Source organism: Cebus imitator, unplaced genomic scaffold, assembly GCF_001604975.1.
Source record: "Cebus imitator isolate Cc_AM_T3 unplaced genomic scaffold, Cebus_imitator-1.0 Scaffold89, whole genome shotgun sequence".
In the NCBI taxonomy this organism is placed as follows: domain Eukaryota; kingdom Metazoa; phylum Chordata; class Mammalia; order Primates; family Cebidae; genus Cebus; species Cebus imitator.
Window position 1 is genome coordinate 3,028,125 of NW_016107404.1, and position 19,327 is coordinate 3,047,451.

At 38.3% G+C, this 19,327-nt stretch overlaps 1 protein-coding gene and 1 long non-coding RNA gene across 2 annotated transcripts in view; one reads left to right on the top strand and one right to left on the bottom strand.

Moving 5' to 3' along the window:
- The window catches only part of ABCA12 (ATP binding cassette subfamily A member 12), a 192,855-nt gene extending 185,133 nt beyond the window's left edge, over nucleotides 1-7,722 (top strand). The window contains exons 50-53 of the mRNA XM_017534981.2: nucleotides 1,113-1,205; nucleotides 2,368-2,473; nucleotides 5,710-5,847; nucleotides 7,293-7,722. Of these exons, the coding sequence (XP_017390470.1) occupies nucleotides 1,113-1,205; nucleotides 2,368-2,473; nucleotides 5,710-5,847; nucleotides 7,293-7,400 (445 nt within the window). The 3' untranslated portion in view covers nucleotides 7,401-7,722. The remainder of the gene's footprint in view (nucleotides 1-1,112; nucleotides 1,206-2,367; nucleotides 2,474-5,709; nucleotides 5,848-7,292) is intronic.
- The window catches only part of LOC108308925, a 162,234-nt gene that overhangs the window by 18,247 nt on the left and 124,660 nt on the right, over nucleotides 1-19,327 (bottom strand). The gene's annotated exons all lie outside the window — the stretch shown is intronic.

A 19,327-nucleotide genomic window follows, 5' to 3' on the forward strand; every position in this document is an offset into this window, starting at 1 on the left:
AAATGGTCTTTTCACAAAGTCTCTCCAAGTTCTAATCTTACCAGTCCTTCCAGACCAGCTCACATGCCTCTCCTCCATGAAGCGGACACTTCCAATCAGCTAAGTATAAGAGACATTAAATCATTTGATCTGTGCTTCTCTTATGAGGATGGTCTTGTCTTATAATTTATATTAAGTTTATGTTTGTATTATAATTGTCATATAGTAGGAAAAGTCTTCAATTTGCTTATTATCAAGAAACTTGTTTATATCGTAGCTTTGCCCCAGCACACTGGAGCCAATCATTTAATTTCCATTAACTGTTGTATGTGGTGGACAGGGTAATACCTAAAATTACCTCCAATTATAATAGACCATGAAATTAGAGCCTGTATAATCAAGTACAGGCTAACTAGTTATAAATCCAAAAATAGGAAGGCCACCAGAATATGGGGTGTGAAGCATAATGAAAAAAACTTAGTGTTATTTTGAAAACATTTCTGAGAAAGTGTAGGTCTCGAATCAAAGCTTGAAAGAAATATTAGGTTTGATGGAGGGGCCATTCCCGGTGAAAGAGAGATGGCCTTGAGTTTTAGAAGAAACAGTAATAAACCTTATCTGAAGACATTTAATTTATATTTTAAAAGATTGTTTTTTGTTCTCCTTTAAGAGAACTAAAAACTAAAAGAGAATCAAGAAACTAGGCCAGGCATGGTGGCTCATGCCTGTAATCCCAGCACCTTGGATGGCCAAGGCAGGAGGATTGCTTGACCCCAGGAGTTCAAGACTGGCCTGAGCAACATGGCAAGACCCCCATCTCTACAAAAAAAAATAAAAATTAAAATTAAAATTAAAATATTAGCCAGATGTAGTGGTGCACGTCTGTTGTCCCAGCTACTCAGGAGGCTGAAACAGGAGGATCATTGGAGCAAAGGAAGTCAAGGCTATAGTGAGCCATGTTGAAGCTACTGCACTCTAGCCTGGGCAAGAGTAAGACTCTATCTCAAAAAATAAAGAAAAGAAAGCAACTAAAATAGTATTTCCAAGTGCCATAATGAAACAATTATGTTTATGCTCATGAACTTCAACCCAAGTTTTCTGTGCCCTGAATATAACCCTTCTCTGTCTTTTAGCATGGAAGAATGTGAAGCCCTCTGTACCAGGCTTGCCATTATGGTGAATGGAAGGTTCCAATGTATTGGATCTTTGCAGCACATAAAGAGCAGGTGACGAACAAATGCCATTGTTTAACAGATGGTAGTAGGTCATTAATCTAATGGTGCTCTACTCAGGTTCAAGGATTATCTCAGCACCCTGAGTAGTAAAACTACAATGGACAAGCCAATCTTTGGAAGCTAGTCATTGACTCACCTTAAATTTAAATTATTTTATTGGTGATTTGATGAATTTTTACTTAAATATTTTAGTTAACTCAAAAATTTATTTAATGCATAAGTTTAACTCATAAATGTATTTTAGTTAACTCATAAATTTAGAAGGCCAAAGCTAAAAAAATAAGTAATAAATAATTCACAACCAAAATACTCTCAGTTCTAGTATTTACCCAATAATAAATTAGATCTTGACAACTAAATGAAGGCATAGATTATATCTAGCGTATTCATTTGCCATCTGCACAGGCTTTCAGTAAGCTACTTAACATTCGTACCACATTCAAAACCTTTTAATCAAGAATACATTGTAGAAATGAGCATAAATATCATATTACTATCAGATTTAAATTGATAGTTGATAACACCAGAGTGTACATGCATTTATACATATCCGTGTTAATCTCCAAACTTCAGAATATTTTATACTTTTCTCTGTAACAAGTTGACTTTCTTGCAAGATAGTATTGACCAAAACAAGGAAAAAAGGAATGAAAGAGGCATTATGTTGCTCTTACAGTCTGTTGTGACTTCTTTACAAACTCTATTCTTGGTGCAAACAGTTAGCTAACACATTGATTTAATAGTTATTTTTAAAACCCAATAACTCTAATTTTTACTGTTGACACCAAATCTCCAGTGGCCTGCTTCTCAAGACCTTGCTTACTTTAAACTAAAAAGTATCTAACTGCAGAAATTGACATCCGTTGCCAATTCATGAATGTCATAGAAAGCCAAGATTTTATGTTTTCTTTTTAACACAATTTTTGCCCAAAGACTCTGATTTTATATAGAGATAGAAAAAAATAAAAAATCATAGCAGTGCACTATTTCCAGTTTGCAACATGCCCTGAACTTTTATGGCAAAATGACAGTCTTTATATAAAGAAAGGGGGCTGTAATGGTTGGCTTGGGTCCTGTTTCATTATCTAGAATTTCAGGGGAGCTATTTCAGCAAAATGTAACTCATATCATATTTCGCACTTTTTCTTTCTAGGTTTGGACGAGGATTTACTGTCAAGGTTCACTTGAAGAATACCAAAGTGAGCATGGAGACCCTCACGAAGTTCATGCAGCTGCACTTTCCAAAAACATATTTAAAAGTAAGTGATTGATGGCTGGGTACAGTGGCTTATGCCTGTAATCCCAGCACTTTGGGAGGCCATGGGGGCGATCACTTCAGGTCAGGAGTTCGAGACCAGCTTGGCCAACGTGGTGAAACCCCATCTCTACAAAAAATACAAATTAGCTGGGCATGATGGCACATGCCTGTAATCCCAGCTACTCAGGAGGCTGAGGCAGGAGTATTGCTTGAACCAGAGAGGCAGAGGTTGCAGTGAGCTGAGATCATGCCACTGTACTCTAGCCTGGGTAACAGAGTGAGGCTCTGCCTCAAAAAAGAAAAAAAAACCAACAATGTAAGTGATTGTCTTGCCTTTTGATCTTGACTAATTTTAATAGTAATAATCTAATATCATAGCAATGTTTGCGATTTCCAAGTGATTACAACTTTACTATTAATCTTAATATATTTATTAGTTCAAGATGTGTACGATATGCCAAAGCATACTTAGTATGAAAAAATAGTATCTTCAATTAATTATATATTTTTGTAGCTATTTAAAGTTAACATAGTCCTTTCACACACATGTATTTTTATTTCTTCTTCACAAAGGATTTATGATCATATTGTATTAGTTTACAAGTTATATACCGTACTAGTCTACTCATTATATACATTAGGGAACTGAGGTATGACAGGTATTATATGACCAAGGGCATTTCTTCCTAGGGAAAAAAAAAACAAAATACAGAATTCCAGAATGATGATCTTCTTTGCCCCCCTCATTTGAAAGATAAGCCCACAAAAGTTGGAGCAGGACTGAGTAGAAATCAAGTTCTGGACTAGATGAAATATTGTATAATTGATTTCATCTCTCATATGCATAGGCGTGGGACTGACGCACATGGATATATGTATAGATACCTAACATAGCACATAATTAAAATAAATGTACTTGACTGGAAAAGTTATCATTATCACATCTTTGATATACAGGCAATTTGTAGAAGATGATGATGGCAAATGATTGTTTTTGAAAGGAAACTAGATGTGAAAGGAAATCAGATATGGAATGATAAAAATAAATTGGAAAGTCTAGGGCTGAGGCCCAGTTGTGCCCATGTGATTCCCAGCAAGACATTTAAAGTCTCTGAGCCTCATTTTTCTCATTTGTAAATAGGAATACAGGAGTGTCCCTGTATCCATGAGTGTTACATTCCAAGACTTCCAGTGGATGTCTGAAACTATAGATAGTACGAAATCTGGTACACACTATGTTTTTTCTTATATAGAAACAGGCAGGTAGCTTCTACAACATAGATACGCTGGACAAAGGAATAATTCACGTGCCAAATGGAGTAGTGCAAAATTAGATCACACTACTCAGAAAGGCATGCAATTTAAAACTTATGAATTATTTTTGTGTTTTTCCATTTAATAATTTTGAAACTTGGTTGATAACAGGTAACTGAAATAAGGGAGTACTACTATAATAACATTTACTTCACAAAACTGATGTGAGAAATAAATGATAAAGTATACGCAAAGACACTCCATAAATTATAAGACACAATGTTAATTTGAAGTGATTTTAGAGAAAATAAACTGCATTTTAAAAAGAATTATTTTATCTTCATAAAACCTCTGCCTTAAAAAGAATTTTTTTAAGACACAGGGTCTTGCTATGTTGCCCAGGCTAGAGTGCATGATCATAGCTCACTGCAGCCTTGAATTCCTGGGCTCAAGGAATCCTTTCGCCTCTGCCTCTGCAGAACTAAGCATATAGGCATGTGCCACCATGCTCCACTAAGTTTTGTATTTTTTGTAGAGACAGAATCTCACTGTGTTGCCTAGACTGGTCTTGAACTCCTGGCCTCAAGCAATCTTTCTGCCTTGGCCTCCCAAAGCACTGGGATTACAGGTGTGACTCACCGCACTTGGCCTAGTTTTCACAATTCTTATCAAAGCTTATTTTCTATGATCTAAATTTAAATCAAATTTAAAAGTAAAATGACATCTTTCTTGCAAAAATTGTATTGGTAGTAACGCTTTTTCTTTTAGTGGATTTCTCTGTTGAAATCTGTGTTGTTTCACTGAGTGATGAAATTACATTCTCCCTGGTCTGTTCCTCATGGGACCAGGGCTATACAAGGCAAATGCAGCGATAATAAAAAGTCTGATTTGTCCCTAAGCAGACCACTCTTTACAAATCTGTGGTGGTTTCTAGATGTCTAGAAAGAAAATAGCCAAAACAGCAGTCTGAGAGCAAAGGTAGGCAAGATGGCCTGATTGTAGTAACAGATATAATGCAACTACATGTGGATGGGAGATGCTAAGCAATGCACAAAGGAGGAGGAGAAGGGTCCTAAATCCAGACTGCCCATGTGATTCCCAGCAAGACTTTCCCATCAAGACTGAAATACATGGTCTTGATCTGATTCATTGGGGTCACAGAGGTAGATTCTGGAATAAGAAAATGTCCTGATCCCACTCGTATTAGCCAAGATTATCCCAGCTGCTTCGTGCCAGGAAGTAAGTGTACACAGAGTTTCTTGGCTTCTGAAGAGGCTGTTGCGGTAACTAAGATGTGGAGTAATAAGCATCAAGTTAATAATATTGGTGGTGCAAATAGAGAGGAAAGGTTACATTTGAGAGGTATTTTAAAGGAAAAATAAATAAGATCTAGTAACTGATTAAATATCCCAAAAAGCAAATTGTTAAAGATACCCCAAGGCAATAAAAATGGTTTATACTAAGTAGATGGTGATGCTAGTGACCAAAATACTGAAATTGAAAAGAATTTTAGGGTGAATTGGGAAAAAAATGAGCTGTCATTTGAAGGCGGTTCAATGCTTTTGAAGTCTACTGTCTTTAGCCAATATAAATGGAACTGCTAATTTTTACCCTTTTAGAACAATTGTAACACAAAAATGAAATGTCTTAAAATTGAGCACTGAGAAGGGGTATGTGAGATGAGCATAATGTGACATGTGAAATACCATTCCACAGATTCTTTCCCAAGCAAGATTATAATGACTTTATAACGTCACATGAATAAATGCTTTGGAGTTGTCATTAACTTTTAAATTTGTTTTCTCTTTGACATTCACAAAACTTTCCTCTCATCTTTGCAAGCTCTTAGTTTCACTATATACTGTAGCATCATTTTCAGTGGAATAAATTCAATATTTTCCTGAACTCCTGGTACAGTTATGTCTAGCCATGTCAATATTACCAGACATTGCAAACTAAATTTTTTTCCTTTGGTTCCCATAGGATCAGCACCTCAGCATGCTCGAGTATCATGTACCAGTCACGGCAGGAGGAGTCGCAAATATTTTTGATCTGCTAGAAACCAACAAGACTGCTTTAAATATTACAAATTTCTTAGTGAGTCAGACTACTCTGGAAGAGGTAAGATATATACATACCATAATCAATGTGCACAATGTCACATATTAATATTATGATGCATTCTGGTTATTTCTTTTTAATAACATTCAATTTGTTTTTAATTGAATTAATATCTAATCTTGCACCTGAAAAACTTAGCAAAGAGCCTAATTTTCAACTTAATTTGGGGATATTTTAAAAAAGATGTGAAAGATTAACTTTTCCATTTGATAAGACATCTATATCTATAAAGTTAATTATATGTATACATAAAGTAAAAAGATAAAACCAAAACCCCACTATTTTCACATACATAACAAACAGCTGTTAACACTTTCCTTCCTTCTTCCATGGTAGGGTTCATAAAGAACATTTCTATTGATTGGCTTCCTGGATTAGAGTTGGATAGGGTAATTAGAATTTGGTGCCAGACCTTTAGATCTGTTAAATTCAGGCAATTAAAGTGGTAAATGTAGAATCCTTCCCATTCACTTACATCATCTGTCTTAATTACATTTGCATTCAATAACTAGAGACTTATTAGGTCATCCTTTATCACCTTTGTACTGTCTTAATTTTGCACAGCTCAACCAACATGACATATAGTAAGTTGGATTATATCTGTCATTGGACTGGGTCTGAAAATAAGGCTGTTAGGGGTCAGTATATGGTGCTGCATTTGATGCACAACTTTCCTTGTGGAACTTTAGGCATTTTAATGGGGGGTTTAGACAATCATGACTTTGCCGAAAATGTAGACTTAGTCTTTGACTTATGACCAACAACCAGCACCGTGGCAAAAAATAGACTCTTGATAGATATTGGATGAAACTATGACTAATAGTTTTAAAGACTTTAAACAAAGTGAAAAGATCTGCCTGTTAAGTAATTGGCTTACTGAAATTTTATCTTAGTGCATTAACTCTTGAAACTAGTGAAATTTCTCTCAACATTTCTACATAATCATTCAATAAGGGCATAGGACTGGGCTCCCTGTTTATCATAGGAGCCATATCTGTCTCATAGAGATGTCAATGTAGATCATATGAATGCAGAAATGTGGCTATAGAAACAGTCAACTATGGCTTCAGATTGACATGATTATAAATAAAGTCACAGTCATAAATATGGTCATAGACATAGGTGCTGTTTTCAAATTCCAGGTGATTTGATTTTCTGAAAGGACTCCTAGTGCAAGCGTGTATATATGTGTAGGCAGGCCCCTATAGACTCTAGTTTTATAAAGCTAGGATTTGGATTTTATAAGGTCCTGCCCACACAGATATATACAGGCTTGAACTAGGAGAGAGGAGAGAGAGGGGAGAGAGTAGATGGGAGAGACAGAGAGAGAGTAAAGAGTCGGGGGGGGGGGAGAGGGAAGGAGGGAAGGGAATAATTCATTATTAACTTCATTTCTTCCTTTGGCTTAGCAGGCACTAATGACTTTATTTTCCCTGAAAAATCAGGTTTTCATCAACTTTGCCAAAGACCAAAAGTCCTATGAAACTGCTGATACCAGCAGCCAAGGTTCCACTCTAAGTGTTGACTCACAAGATGACCAGATGGAGTCTTAACACTTCCAGCAAATAATAACCTCAGCATATGACCAATGGCTTCATTTTGAAGAAAAGCCACAGAAGATACACTTCCACAAGATATCTTCATTTTAAAGTATTATAATGTATGGAAAGTTACAATTGTGTAAGACTAACAATTATAAAAGGAAATGTTTCCTTCTAAGGTCAGTGAGTGTTGTTGCTACTGAAACGAATTCTTGTATACTCAACACTGTGAGCATGCTAATGTATATGCTGGTGATTCTTATGCAAAGCTGAAGCCACCTCAAGATGACTATCTTAATTTATTACTTTCAATAAAAAGACAGCTTAAAAGGCATGGATATTAGTAGTTGAAAAATAAGAGGAGTGGAGAAGAAAAGTCAGGTGGTTTCTGGCAGGTACCACCCGGCAAACAAACAAAATAATTTATTGCCAGAAACTACCAGAATGAACATCATCATGAATACATGACTCTGCTGTGATGTGTAAACTGCTAAGGGCCAAATGAACATTTGCAGAGCAGTGGGCACAATGTTTACAATGTATGCGTATGTCACTTTCAGCACCTGTGAATGTGTGGGGACATACTGAACCCGAAAAAGTGTCAAGGATGCAACAGAGAGGGCAGTTTACCCTGGTGGTAAACTGCCATGCCTTGCCAATAGTAAGCTGCAGGGTGGAGCAAGAAGTCACTTGCTCTGTGGGGGGGAGGAGGGGAGAATGGGTGTGTCAGCTGGGTAGCTACAAACCCTGAAAAGAGAATCCATGTACTGCTGGCAGACAATATTTTTTAAAAGCTCTTTCAGAAACCCTCGTATTTTGGGTTTCTCCTCAGGAAACATTCCTGTGGAGGGAAAATGAAGATAATTTTCAGCTTAATTATCTGGCTGACCCAGAATCGTGTGTATGGCTATAGGATAGACTTCTTTTTTTTTCTTTTTTTTTGATGCAGACAGAGACTCACTCTGTCGCCCAGGCTGGAGTGGCACCATCTTGGCTCACTGCAACCTCCGCCTCCAGGGTTCAAGCGATTCTTCAGCCTCAGCCTCTTGAGTAGCTGGGAATACAGGCACGCACCACCACACCCAGCTAATTTTTGTATTTTTAGTAGAGACGGGGTTTCACCATGTTGGCCAGGCTGGTCTCGATCTCCTGACCTCGTGATCTTCCCGCCTGAGCCTCCCAAAGTGCTGGGATTACAGGTGTGAGCCACAGTACCTGGCCTAGGATAGACTGCTTAATAATGTCAGTGGCATGGCCCTGGGGAAAGGTGCTTTATGTACCGTGTGGGTTTGTGTATGTGTGTGTGTGTGTGTGTGTGTGCGCGCGCGTGCGCGCGTGTGCACACACGCGCACATGTGGGTGTATGTGTGGGTGTGTGTCTATACAATGTCAGCTTTGGCATGACTGTTTCGAAAACCAATAAACTCAAAGTTTAGAAAAACTCATTCATGTTGTTATTTCATTTGTTAGGGAAGACAAAGGAACCTAAAAATGAGGGTCATGTGGCCCACAAAGTTTCACTTGATCTGGCCCCTGTTGGCCTCTCTACCCTCATCCCCATCTTTCTCTTTGGCCCTTTGGAATCTGGCCATGCTGCCACTTCCCAGTTTTTCCAGTGCTCCACAGTCCTTCCCATCTCCAGACCTTTGCACAGGCTGTTCTGCTGGGAATGCTCTTCCTCCCACACTTTTCACCTGGCTAACAGTCTTCAGAAATGTCATACTTTCTCAGAGAAGCCAGACTGCCCGGCTTTCTCATTTTAAATCCAGTCCACTGTTCTAATAATACTATATACTTTGTTGTTCCTCCCAACCTCCTACTTTTCTGTCAGAGCATGCATCATCATTTGTAATAAATCCAGACTAACTAACTATATATACATATGTATATTGACAGATGGCAACACAATTTCTTTCAGGATGGAAAATGTCTTTGCTGAATATAATATGTAGATACGCCTTTTGGAGTAGAAGGTATAAGTCTGAGAGCATGGGTATCTCCAGGAGCCCAACTGACAAAATAGATAGCCAAGCTCCGTGAAAGCATAAAAGGAATTTGTTTGCTGTTCGTTGTCTTTGTTGTGGTTGGCTGGTTGTTTGCTTGTTTCTGAGCAATGGTAGGAAAGGAAGAAAAAGAAAAGGAGAGAAGGAGTTAATTTTAGTAACTCCAGATGGATTAAAGACTTAAATATAAGACCTAACACCATAAAAACCCTAGAAGAAAACCTAAGCAAAACCATTCAGGACATAGGCATAGGCAAGGACTTCATGACTAAAACACCAAAACATTGGCAACAAAAGCCAAAATAGACAAATGGGATCTAATTAAACTCCAGAGCTTCTGTACAGCAAAAGAAACAATCATTAGAGTGAACTGGCAACCAACAGAGTGGGAAAAAATTTTTGCAATCTACCCATCTGACAAAGGGCTAATATCCAAAATCTACAAAGAACTAAAACAGATTTACAAGAAAAAAATAAACAAACCCATTCAAAAGTGGGTAAAGGATATGAACAGACACTTTTCAAAAGAAGACATATATGAGGCCAACAAACATATGAAAAAATGCTCATCATCACTGGTCATTAGAGAAATGCAAATCAAAACCACAGTGAGATACCATCTCACGCCAGTTAGAATGGTGATCATTAAAAAATGTGGAGATAATAGATGCTGGAGAGGATGTGGAGAAATAGGAACACTTTTACACTGTTGGTGGGAGTGTAAATTAGTTCAACCATTGTGGAAGACAGTGTGGTGATTCCTCAAGGACCTAGAAATAGAAATTCCATTTGACCCAGCAATCCCATTACTGGGTATATATCCAAAGGATTATAAATCATTCTATTATAAGGACACATGCACACGAATGTTCATTGAAGCACTGTTTACAATAGCAAAGACTTGGAACCAACCCAAATGCCCATCGATGATAGACTGGACAGGGAAGATGTGGCACATATACACTATGGAATATACTATGCAGCCATAAAAAATGATGAGTTCAGGCCGGGCACGGTGGCTCAAGCCTGTAATGCCAGCACTTTGGGAGGCCGAGGCGGGTAGATCACGAGATCAAGAGATCGAGACCATCCTGGTCAACATGGTGAAACCCCATCTCTACTAAAAATACAAAAAATTAGCTGGGCATGGTGGTGCGTGCCTGTAATCCCAACTACTCAGGAGGCTGAGGCAGGAGAATTGCCTGAACCCAGGAGGCGGAGGTTGCGTTGAGCCGAGATCTCGCCATTGCACTCCAGCCTGGGTAACATGAGTGAAACTCCATCTCAAAAAAAAAAAAATGATGAGTTCGTGTCCTTTGTAGGGACATGGATGAACCTGGAAACCACCATTCTCAGCAAACTGACACAAGAACAGAAAATCAAACACCACATGTACTCACTCATAGGGATTGTTGAACAATGAGAACACATGGACATAGGGAAGGGAACGTCACACACTGAGGTCTGTGGAGAGGAACCAGGGAAGGGACAGTGGGGATGGGGAGTCGGGGAGATATAACATGGGGAGAAATGCCAGATATAGGTGATAGGGAGGAAGGCAGCAAACCACATTGCCATGTATGTACCTATGCAACAATCCTGCATGTTCTTCACATGTACCCCAAAACCTAAAATGCAATAAAATATTTAATAGAAAAAAAAGAAAAGGAAAGGAGAGAAGGGACACAGAGAAAGGTGGAACCAGTGAGATGGCAGAAAGCTAAGTGCTTTGAAACAGATGGAAGCCCAGTAAGAAAGAGAAGTGGTTGAATGATGTTTAACATTGTGAGTACTCAAGTCCTTTTTGCATATTCACTCACTGTGCAGCCGTGCTGTGCACGGTCCTTATTACCGTCCACTGTATCTTCACTGCAGTCAGACGCACTTACAAATGCTTCTTTATGTGACAGAGTGTCTTGTGGAGATTGGGATGAAGATATGTTCACTCCTTTTTTGAAAGAGGTGCAGTGCAGTGACAGCTTCATCCCAGAAGCTGTCAGACCATGAGACGGAGATGCCAGGACATGTGTGGAGCAGAGCTTCTGACCATAGGACATGTATCAGGGACTCCAGCCAATCTTATCTACCTTCTCAGTGGGCAGGGAAGCCCCTGCTGGGTTCTGGACAATGATAGTAGCACCATTATTTGAGTGATTAGTATTTCTCTCCCTCACTAGACTTGAAACTCTGTGAGGACAGATATCTATTTTGATCTTCCTGGCTCTCCAACTGGTACCTATATACACAATAAATATTCATGGCACTCAATAAATATTTGTTAGTTAAATGAATAAATAAGGAGAAACAAAAGAGAGGCTGGCATGGTTGATATGAAAACCAAGCAATCTGATGCTGTTTAAATTTCTGAAATACGGTGAGGTTTCCCATAACGTACTTTATTCTAGGAGAATAAAAGACAAAGATGATGCATGGTCCTATATTACAGATATTACAGTGAATCTTTTTTTATTTTAATTTTTTTTTGAGATGGATTTTGCACTGTTGCCCAGGCTGGAGTACAATGGCAGGATCTCGGCTCACTGCAACCTCCACCTCCTGGGTTCAAGTGATTCTCCTGCCTCAGCCTCCCAAGTAGCTGGGATTATAAGTGCCCACCACTACACCTGACTAATTTTTTGTATTTTTAGTAGAGACAGGGTTTCACTATGTTCGCCAGGTTGGTCTTGAACTCCTGACCTCAAGATCCATCCGCCTCAGCCTCCCAAAGTGCTGGGATTACAGGTATGAGCCACCGTGCCCAGCCTTACTGCAATGGAAGGATTTTATTATCTTCTTTAGAATTAGAATGCTAATGTTTTGTTTTTGTAAATTTTTGCACATTTATTTCTTCTTTCTCTTTTTTTTCTGTTAGGATATAATATTTAATAGTTTCAGGCTGGGCATGGTGGCTCACACCTGTAATCCCAGCACTTTGGGAGGCGAAGGCAAGTGGAACACGAGGTCTGCAGATCGAGACCATCCTGGCCAACATCGTGAAACCCCGTCTCTAATAAAATACAAAAAATTAGTTGGGCATGGTGGTATGCACCTGTAGTCCCAGGTACTTGGGAGGCTGAGGCAGGGGAATCACTTGAACCCAGGGGGTAGAGGTTGCCGTGAGCTGAGATTGAGCCACTGCACTCCAGCCTGGCAAGAGTGAGACTCTGTCTCAAAAAAAAAAAAGAGTTTACGGCACATTTTTATATGTAATAAAGGAACATATACGAACAAATATTTGATCCCATATATCCCTTTGGGCTTCTTCTCTACAGTAGAGGAAATATTTAGAGAATTCCCATTTCCCAGAACACTACCTCCACTCTACCACTCTAGATAATACCTACAGAATCTGCTTTTTTTTTTTTTTTTCCTTTCTTTTAAACAAGGTGTTACGCAGGCTGGAGGGCAGTGGAGCGATCACAGCTCATTGCAGCCTCAATCACCCAGGCTTAAGTGATCCTCCCACCTCATCCTCCTGAGTAGCTAGGACTACAGGTGTGTACCTCCAAGGCTGGCTAATTATTTTTTAGTTTTGATAGAGATGCAGTGGTTGAATCCTCCATTGCTTGAACTGAGGAAGGTGGGTAGGAGCTCCCACGCCTGGCCCACAATCTACTTTCTTAATGTAAGTTACCTGAAATACCTCTGAGGATAGTGGCAATTTTCACTTCATCCATAAAACCCAAATTTCATAATATTAATACAGTAGGTATACAATGATAAGAATGGAAAAATGATAACTGGGTAGAGTGGCTCATACCTGCAATCCCAATGCTTTGGGAGGCTGCAGTGGGTGGATCGCCTGAGTCCAGGAGTTTGACACCAGCCTGGGCAACATGCCAAAATCCTCAACAACAACAACAAAAACACAATTAGCTGAGAATTGTGGTACATGTCTGTAGTCCCAGCTTCTCAAGAGGTTGCAGTGGGAAGATCACCTGAGCCCAGGAGGTTGAGACTGCACTGAGCCTTGATCATGCCACTGCACTCCAGCCTGGATGACAGAGTGAGACCCTATCTCAAAAAAATTGAAAGAAAAATGATCTGTACAGCCCTTCTGCAAATATGCTGTTTTCCATACAGATCTACTTTTAGACAAACAGCAAACGCTGACCTAGGTAAAGAAGGGAATGACGAACTAGACTTCCATCCTCTTACCTTAACCTGACCTCAGAAGTCTGCCTGTCTCATTAATGTAAGCTTCTCAACACAAGAAGACAACAAGCTACAAGGAAATGAGTATTATTTCCTTTAACATCATTTGTTACAAGGTTAATCTTATCACTCCCTTGCTTAAAAATCCAGATTGGTTTTCCATAATCTGCAGGATAAAATACAAATTCCTTAACTGATCTTCAAAGTATTTAATAATCTGGCTCCAACACTTCAATCTCTCTTCCTCATGTAGTTTATGCTCTTACTATAATAAATTTCTCGCTATTTCCTATTTATGTCTGAGACTCCCTCAGTTCTGTGCAACTTTGTTCACACTGCTCTTTTCTCTTGGAAGACCTCTTCTTGCTCCCTACTCAGCTTTTATCCAGAATCTCCTGTTCATCTTCATTACCCTTCTCTTAGGCCTTCTCTTTACGGAAGATTTCCAAGAGAGGCTCAGGCAGAGTTAATTGTTCTATCCTTTGTTACAAAAGCATTTTTATGCATGCCTCTGCAGAAGTATTTTCATCTCACTTTATAAACTATCTCTGTACATATCTCTTTCTTCCCTGATTCTAAGTTCCTTAAACACAGTGATCTATTTTTCTTCATTATTGTATCTCCCATATGTGGCAAAATATCAACATACTGTTGTTGCTCAATAAATTTTCGAAGAACCAAGAGGTCTATTTCAACTTAGAAATGCTTTTAGGATTTTTGCTTTAACTTTTTTGTAATCATGTTTGTTTCAGTTTTAAAGTTAATTGCTGGGGGAGAATGTGCAGATGACCAACACTTTAAGTTAAAATGTCGATTCTGCATAAAGTGCATTTCATTAAAATGCCAATTATTAGACACACAATTATTTTAGTAACACTACTGCCTATTATGGCATATGCCCAAGGATACTGAAAATAAAAATGCTATTTAAATCAAATATTTTCACTAAGATAGAGTTAATCACTCTCATTGTGCAAGTGAAAAAACTAGGTACGAAAGTTTGTAGTTAGGCTGGCTGCATGTGGTGTCTCATGCTTGTAATCCCTGCACTTTGGGAGGCCGAGGCAGGCGAATCCCTTGAAGCCAGAAGTTCAAGACCAGCCTGAGTACATAGCAAGACCCTGTCACTACGTAAAATTTTAAAATTGGCTGGGTATTGGCTGGGCATGGTGGCTCACACCTGTAATCCCAGCACTTTGGGAGGCCAAGGTGAGCAGATCATGAGGTCAAGAGATCGAGACCATCCTGGCCAACGTGGTGAAACCCCATCTTCACTAAAAATACAAAAATTAGGTGGGTGTGGTGGTGCATGCCGGTAGACCCAGCTAATTGGGAGGCGAAGGAAGGAGAATCACTTGAACCCGGGAGGCAGAGGTTGCAGCGAGCCGAGATGGCGCCACTGCACTCCACCCTGGCGACAGAGCAAGACTCCATCTCAAAAAAAAAAAAAAAAAAAATTAGCTGGCTACAGTGGTGTGCATCTGTAGTCCTAGCTTCTTGGGAGGATCAGGTGGGAAGATTGGTTGAGCCTTAAGGTCAAGGCTTCAGTATGCCATGACTGCACCAATTCACTCCAGCCTGCACAACAGAGTGAGACCTGTCTCAAAAAAGAAAAGAAAAAGGAAAAGAAACAGTTATAATTAAAATAGCAGAACCTACCTGCCACTTACTTTTAATTTTTTTTTTTTTTGCAACTCATAATTTTTTATCCGTAAGGCACAAGTCAAATTTGTCACATTTCTTATTAGTGTCTTTTTATTAATGTGGAAACTGAAGGTTGGAAAAAGGCAACTATCTGTCCCAGAATCATAGAGTCAAAGTATCAATTCGACGCCACAGACTGTATTCTGACATAGACTCCTCCCTCACAAAAAGAAAAGACTTGACTATGTTAACTTACATACTTAAAATCCATTCACAATTGAGTGATGAGCTGTATTTATGTCTGTGCTGATGTGGCAAGAGAATCACTGGTCCTGTAGGCCCAAAAAACTGCTCCCTTGACTACTGCAGCTATCTCTAGTACCATTTCTAGCACAAACAAGACGACTCTATCCCTGTCCATCTTCTTCCCCTAGAAATCCTTAGGAATGATCCTCTTCTTTCACCTTCCCACCTCTTGCCCTCACCCCCACACTGAAATATCTCACAGAGAAAACCAACAATGTCATTAGATATGCAAAGATTTACTAATAGTTTCCATTTATTTTAACTCGAAAGAGTTGTGGTTTGTACTTACTGTGATTTTGTTGTTGTTCTCAATATAATTTTGTTACTCAGTTTGATTTCTTTTCTCAGCTTATGGCTATTTTCATTTTTTATTGCATTCAAATGGGAGCTGTAATTCCCATTGTAAGGAAGACCACGCTGTGAAATGGTCTATGCCCCAAACAGGTTATACCCAAAATGGCTCCTTCGGCACCTCAAAACAGATTTTTAGTTCTTATTGCCTGGGATCCTCTGAAAGTTTCTAGTGGAAGAGGGAAATCCTTCAATTAACTTGCTGCTCTTAGCAGCTCAACAGAATTGCAAACCAAATTCGTCTCAAAGACAAAAGCTTCACTAATCAGCCCCAAAGAAATATTTAGTTATTATCAGAGAAGTTTTACTTAAAGCAGCAGTCTAGTCACTAAATGAATTTATTTATTAAATAATTTATAAATAATTTATTAAATGATTTGAGCTAAAAAGCTGTAGGCAAGATGCTCCAATCAAAGCATGTATCATTTAAAAATGAAATAAATGCAAACCAGCTATAACTCCAGAAAAATCCTGAAACATTCTCTCAGATTCTTTGGTGAAATGTATAAGCATATATTAATTAAGCTAGGAAATTTTCTTTTTATACTAATCTGTTTAAAAAATTTATCTAAGATACATTTAAAAAAAAAGAAAACTACAAGTCAATACCCCTAATTTAAAATGATGAAAAAAATACTAAAAACAAAAAAAAAATACTGGCAAACTGTTAAAAGAAAAACTTCAGCCAAATTAAATTTAAAGGAGTTTAACTGAACAATGAACAATTCGTGAATCAGGCAGCCCCAAGAATCACAGCAGAATGAGAGAGACTCCGGGGTGCCTCAGGGTCAGAACAAATTTATAGACAAAAAAAGTAGTGATGCACAGAAATTAGAAGTGAGATTCAGAAAGAGCTGGATTGGTTACAGCTCCATGTTTGCCTTATTTGAACACAGTTTGAACACTCGGCAGTGTGTGAGTGGTTGAAGTATGGCTGCAGGAATTGGCCAAGACTCAGTGATTATTACAGGAGCATACTCCTAAGTTAGGTTTTCAATCTTATCTACCTATTAGGTTGCAGTTTATCCACAAGGACTCAAATATAGAAGTATGGAGTCCTTCTCAGGCCATATTTAGTTTGCTCTAACAAAACCAAATTCAACAACACATTAAAAACATCATTCATCATAACCAAGTGGGATTTACCTCAGGGATGCAAGGATGGTTTAACATATGCAAATCAATCAATGTGATACATCATGTCAATAGAATGAAGTTCAAATACCATATGATAATTTCTACTGATGCTAAAAGGCATCTGATAAACCTCAATATCTCTTCATGATAAAACAACCCTCAAAAAACTGGGCATAGAAGGAACACATCTCAACACAATAAAAGTAATATAGGACAGACCCATAGCCAGTATCATACTGAATACGGGAAAACTGAAAACTTTTCCTCTAAGATCTGGAACAAGCAAGGATGCCCACTGTCACCACTGTTATTCAACAGAGTGGAAGTCTTAGCTAGAGCAATCAGACAAGAGAAAGGGATAAAAGTCAAGCAAATTGGAAAGAAGTCAAATTATTCTTGTTTGCAGATGATATTATCTTTTATTTGGAAAAAAAAAAAAACTAAAGGCACCATAAAAAAAGAACTGCTAGAACTGATAAATTCAGTAAAGTTCCAGGATACACAAACAACAAACAAAAATCAGTAGCATTTCCACACGCCTGTAGCAGACAATAGAGGAAAAAATCAAGAAAATAATTCCATTTGTAATAGCTATAAATAAAAGAAGCTACCTAGGAATTAACTTTAATCAAAGAAGTGAAAGATCTTTACAGTGAAAACTATAAAACACTGATGAAGGAAATTGAAGAGAGCACAAAAAATTGGAAAGGTATTCCATATTTATGGATTGGAAGAATCAATACTGTTAAAATGTTCATACTATCCAAAGCAATCTACAGATTCAATGCAGTTGATATCAAAATACCAATGATATCCTCACAGAAATATAAAAAGTAATCCTTAAATTTCTCTGGAACCACAAAAGTTCCAGAATACCCAAAGCTATCTGAGCAAAAAGAACAAACCAGAAGGAATCGCATTACCTGACTTCAAGTTTCACTACAGAGCTATAGTAACCAAAACAGCATGGTACAGGCAAAAAAAAAAGACACAGATCAATGGAACAGAATAAAGAGCTCAGAAATAAATTCATACATCTACGGTGAACTCACTTTCAACAAAGGGGCCAAGAACATACATTGGGAAAGAACTCTCTCTTTGATAAATGGTGCTAGGAAAACTGGATATCCATATGCAGAAAATGAAACTAGACCTCTATTACTATAGACAAAAATCAAATCAAAATAGATTAAAGACTTAAATTTAAATCCTCAAACTAAAAAACTACTATAACAACACTTTGGAAAACTCTCCAAGACATTGGACTGGGCCAAGATTTCTTGCATAATACCCCACAAGTACAGGCAACCAAAGCAAAAATGGACAAATGGAATCCCATCAAGTTAAAAAGCTTCTGCACAGCAAAGGAAACAATCAAAAGTGAAGAGACAACTCACAGGATAGAAGAAAATATTTACAAACTACCATCTGACAAGGTATTAATAACCATAGTATATACAGAACTCAAACAACTCAGTAAGAAAAAAATCTAATCCAATTAAAAAACGTCTATTTGAACAACTACATTTCTGAATATACACTTCTTCAAAAGAAGATATACAAATGGTAAACAGGTATATGAAAAAGTGCTCAATATCATTGATCATCAGAGAAATGCGCATCAAAACTACAATGAGACACCATATTACCCCACTTAAAATGGCTTTTATTCAAAAGATAATCACAAATGGTGGCAAGGATGTGGTGAAAAGAGAACACTCAGGCAATACTGCCAGGAACGTAAACTAGTACAACCACTATGGGGAACTGTTTAGAGGTTCCTTGAACACTAAAACTACAGCTATCAAATGATCCAGCAATCTCACTGCTAGGTATATACCCAAAAGAAAGGAGATCAGTCTATTGGAGAAATATCTACACTCCCATGTTTACTGCAGCAGTATTCACAATAGCCAAGATTTGGAAGCAACCTAAGTGTCCATCAGCAGATGAATGAATCAAGACAATGTGGTGCTTATATACAGTGAAGTACTATTCAGCCATAAAGAAGAACGAGATCCTGTCACTTTCAAGGATGAAACTAAAGATCATTAAGTAAAATAAACCAGGCACAGGAAAACAAATTTTCTCGTATTTGTGGAAGCTAAAAATTAAAACAATTGAACTCGTGAAGATAGAGAACAGAAAGATGGTTGCCAGAGGCTGGGAATAGTATTGGGGGAGGGGGAGCAGTGGGGAAATGCGGATGGTTAATTGGTACAAAAATATAGTTAGAGGCCGGGCGCGGTGGCTCAAGCCTGTAATCCCAGCACTTTGGGAGGCCGAGGCGGGTGGATCACGAGGTCAAGAGATCGAGACCATCCTGGTCAACACGGTGAAACC